Here is a 1,839-nt window from a genome sequence, read left to right as displayed (position 1 = left end):
ATTATCCATGAGCAACTTTGGTAACAAGTTTATATTTAATCAGGTCTTTCTTGGCTTCAGTCTCTTTTGTGCAAGGCCTGACCCTTGACACACACACAGAGCCCACTGGGATTTTGCAACACTGTGGTCCTGCTTAATAAATGATTCTTTTCTCAGTCTTTATTGAGATATAATTAATATACAAAAAAATCACTTCATTAATATTTACATCTTGATAAGCTCAGACATATACTTACACCTGTGATACTCACCACAGCCAAGGCTTTAAACATATCTTTCACCTTCCAAATTTTCTTTGTGTCCTTTTGTGAGTTTCTTGTTTATTTGTTTGTTATCAGTTTAGGGGGTTAGGAGATCTACCCTCTTAACATATTTTAACGTACATGCACAATAATGTATTGTTAACCATAGGTACTACTTGAATAAATGCTTTTTTATATTGATGATGACAATGTACATGACATCAGGTACTATTACCCACATTCATGCATTCACATAACCAATGGTTTTGTATCGATCACTCAATTTGTGCCAGGCCCTGTCTCGGCACTGGTGACAGGATGATAAAGAAGGAAAACACAGCCCCTGACCTCATGCAGTTTTTTGTTTGTTTGTTTGTTTTCTCATGCAGTTTTATACTTTAGTGAGAGGAGAGAGAAAATACACATAGCTTGAGTGAATAAGATGACTTCAAATACAGCTAAGTGCTATGGAGAAAATACAGTTGAATAATGCGACAGGAAGTGACAGGGCAGGACAATTCACAAAGGTTCACTGAAGTGAAGAGAGAGTGCTCAGCTCATCAGGCCGTCCTGCCCCTGCAAAAACCAGTGGAGCTCCTACACGGAGAACACTGTGGGAACATGAAATACTCAAGTAGCAGAGGCCTGAAGACCAGGTAAGGAATCAGTGCCCCAATAAAAACATTCAACTCACATCAGGTTTACGCTGGGATCTGCTTCAAAAAGTCTCCCGTTAGATTTGGTACACACGTAGCTCTATCCTGTTTCAGCTTTCAGAAGGTATCCACCTAAAGACTAGCCACTATTCTGATATCTCACACTGAGAAAAACCACACTTGCGATTTTATCTGGAAGACAGAATTCAAGAACTGTGAATTCTGAAGTATCCCACTGAACTGTTGAGATCACCATCATACTCAGAAGTAAAAAGTGGAATACATTTTTTTTTTTGGTAGAAATTTATTTATTTAGGAGCTTCCCTGGTGGCACAGCGATTAAGAATCCGCCTACCAATACAGGGGACACAGGTTCAAGCCCTGGTCCGGGAAGATCCCAATTGCTGTGGAGCAACTAGGCCCGAGCGCCACAACTACTGAGCCTGTGCTCTAGAGCCCGTGAGCCACAAATACTGAGGCCCGCACGTCTAGAGCCCGTGCTCTGCAACAAGAGAAGCCACCACAATGAGAAGCCTGCGCACCGCAACGAAGAGCGGCCCCGGCTCACTGCAACTAGAGAAAGCCTGCACGCAGCAACAAAGACCCAACTCAGCCAAAAATAAATAAGTTAAATAAATAAAAATTTTTTTTAAAAAAAAGAAATTTTTTATTTATTTACTTTTGGCTCTATTTTACATTTGGTAGTGTATATATGTCAATGCTATTCTCTCACTTTGTCCTAGTTTACCCTTCCCCCTCCCCCATGTCCTCAAGTCCATTCTCTACATCTGCATCTTTATTCCTGTCCTGCCCATAGGTTCATCAGAACCTTTTTTTTTTTAATTTCATATATACGTGTTAGCATATGGTATTCGTTTTTCTCTTTCTGACTTACTTCACTCTGTACAACAGACTCTAGGTCCATCCACCTCACTACAAAT

The 1,839-nt window shown here is 40.4% G+C and overlaps 1 protein-coding gene across 1 annotated transcript in view; it reads left to right on the top strand.

Annotated features, from left to right (window-relative positions):
• Nucleotides 1-731: 731 nt before the first annotated feature.
• Nucleotides 732-1,839, top strand: part of DUXB (double homeobox B) — a 39,639-nt gene continuing 38,531 nt past the window's right edge. The window contains 1 exon segment of the mRNA XM_024735713.1: nucleotides 732-898. Coding sequence (XP_024591481.1) covers nucleotides 732-898 — 167 coding nt within the window.

The sequence above is a fragment of the Neophocaena asiaeorientalis genome, unplaced genomic scaffold (assembly GCF_003031525.2).
Source record: "Neophocaena asiaeorientalis asiaeorientalis breed wild unplaced genomic scaffold, Neophocaena_asiaeorientalis_V1.1 scaffold40, whole genome shotgun sequence".
NCBI lineage: Eukaryota > Metazoa > Chordata > Mammalia > Artiodactyla > Phocoenidae > Neophocaena > Neophocaena asiaeorientalis.
Note: the sequence above shows the minus strand (reverse complement) of the source record. Positions and strands in the feature narration are given on the sequence as shown.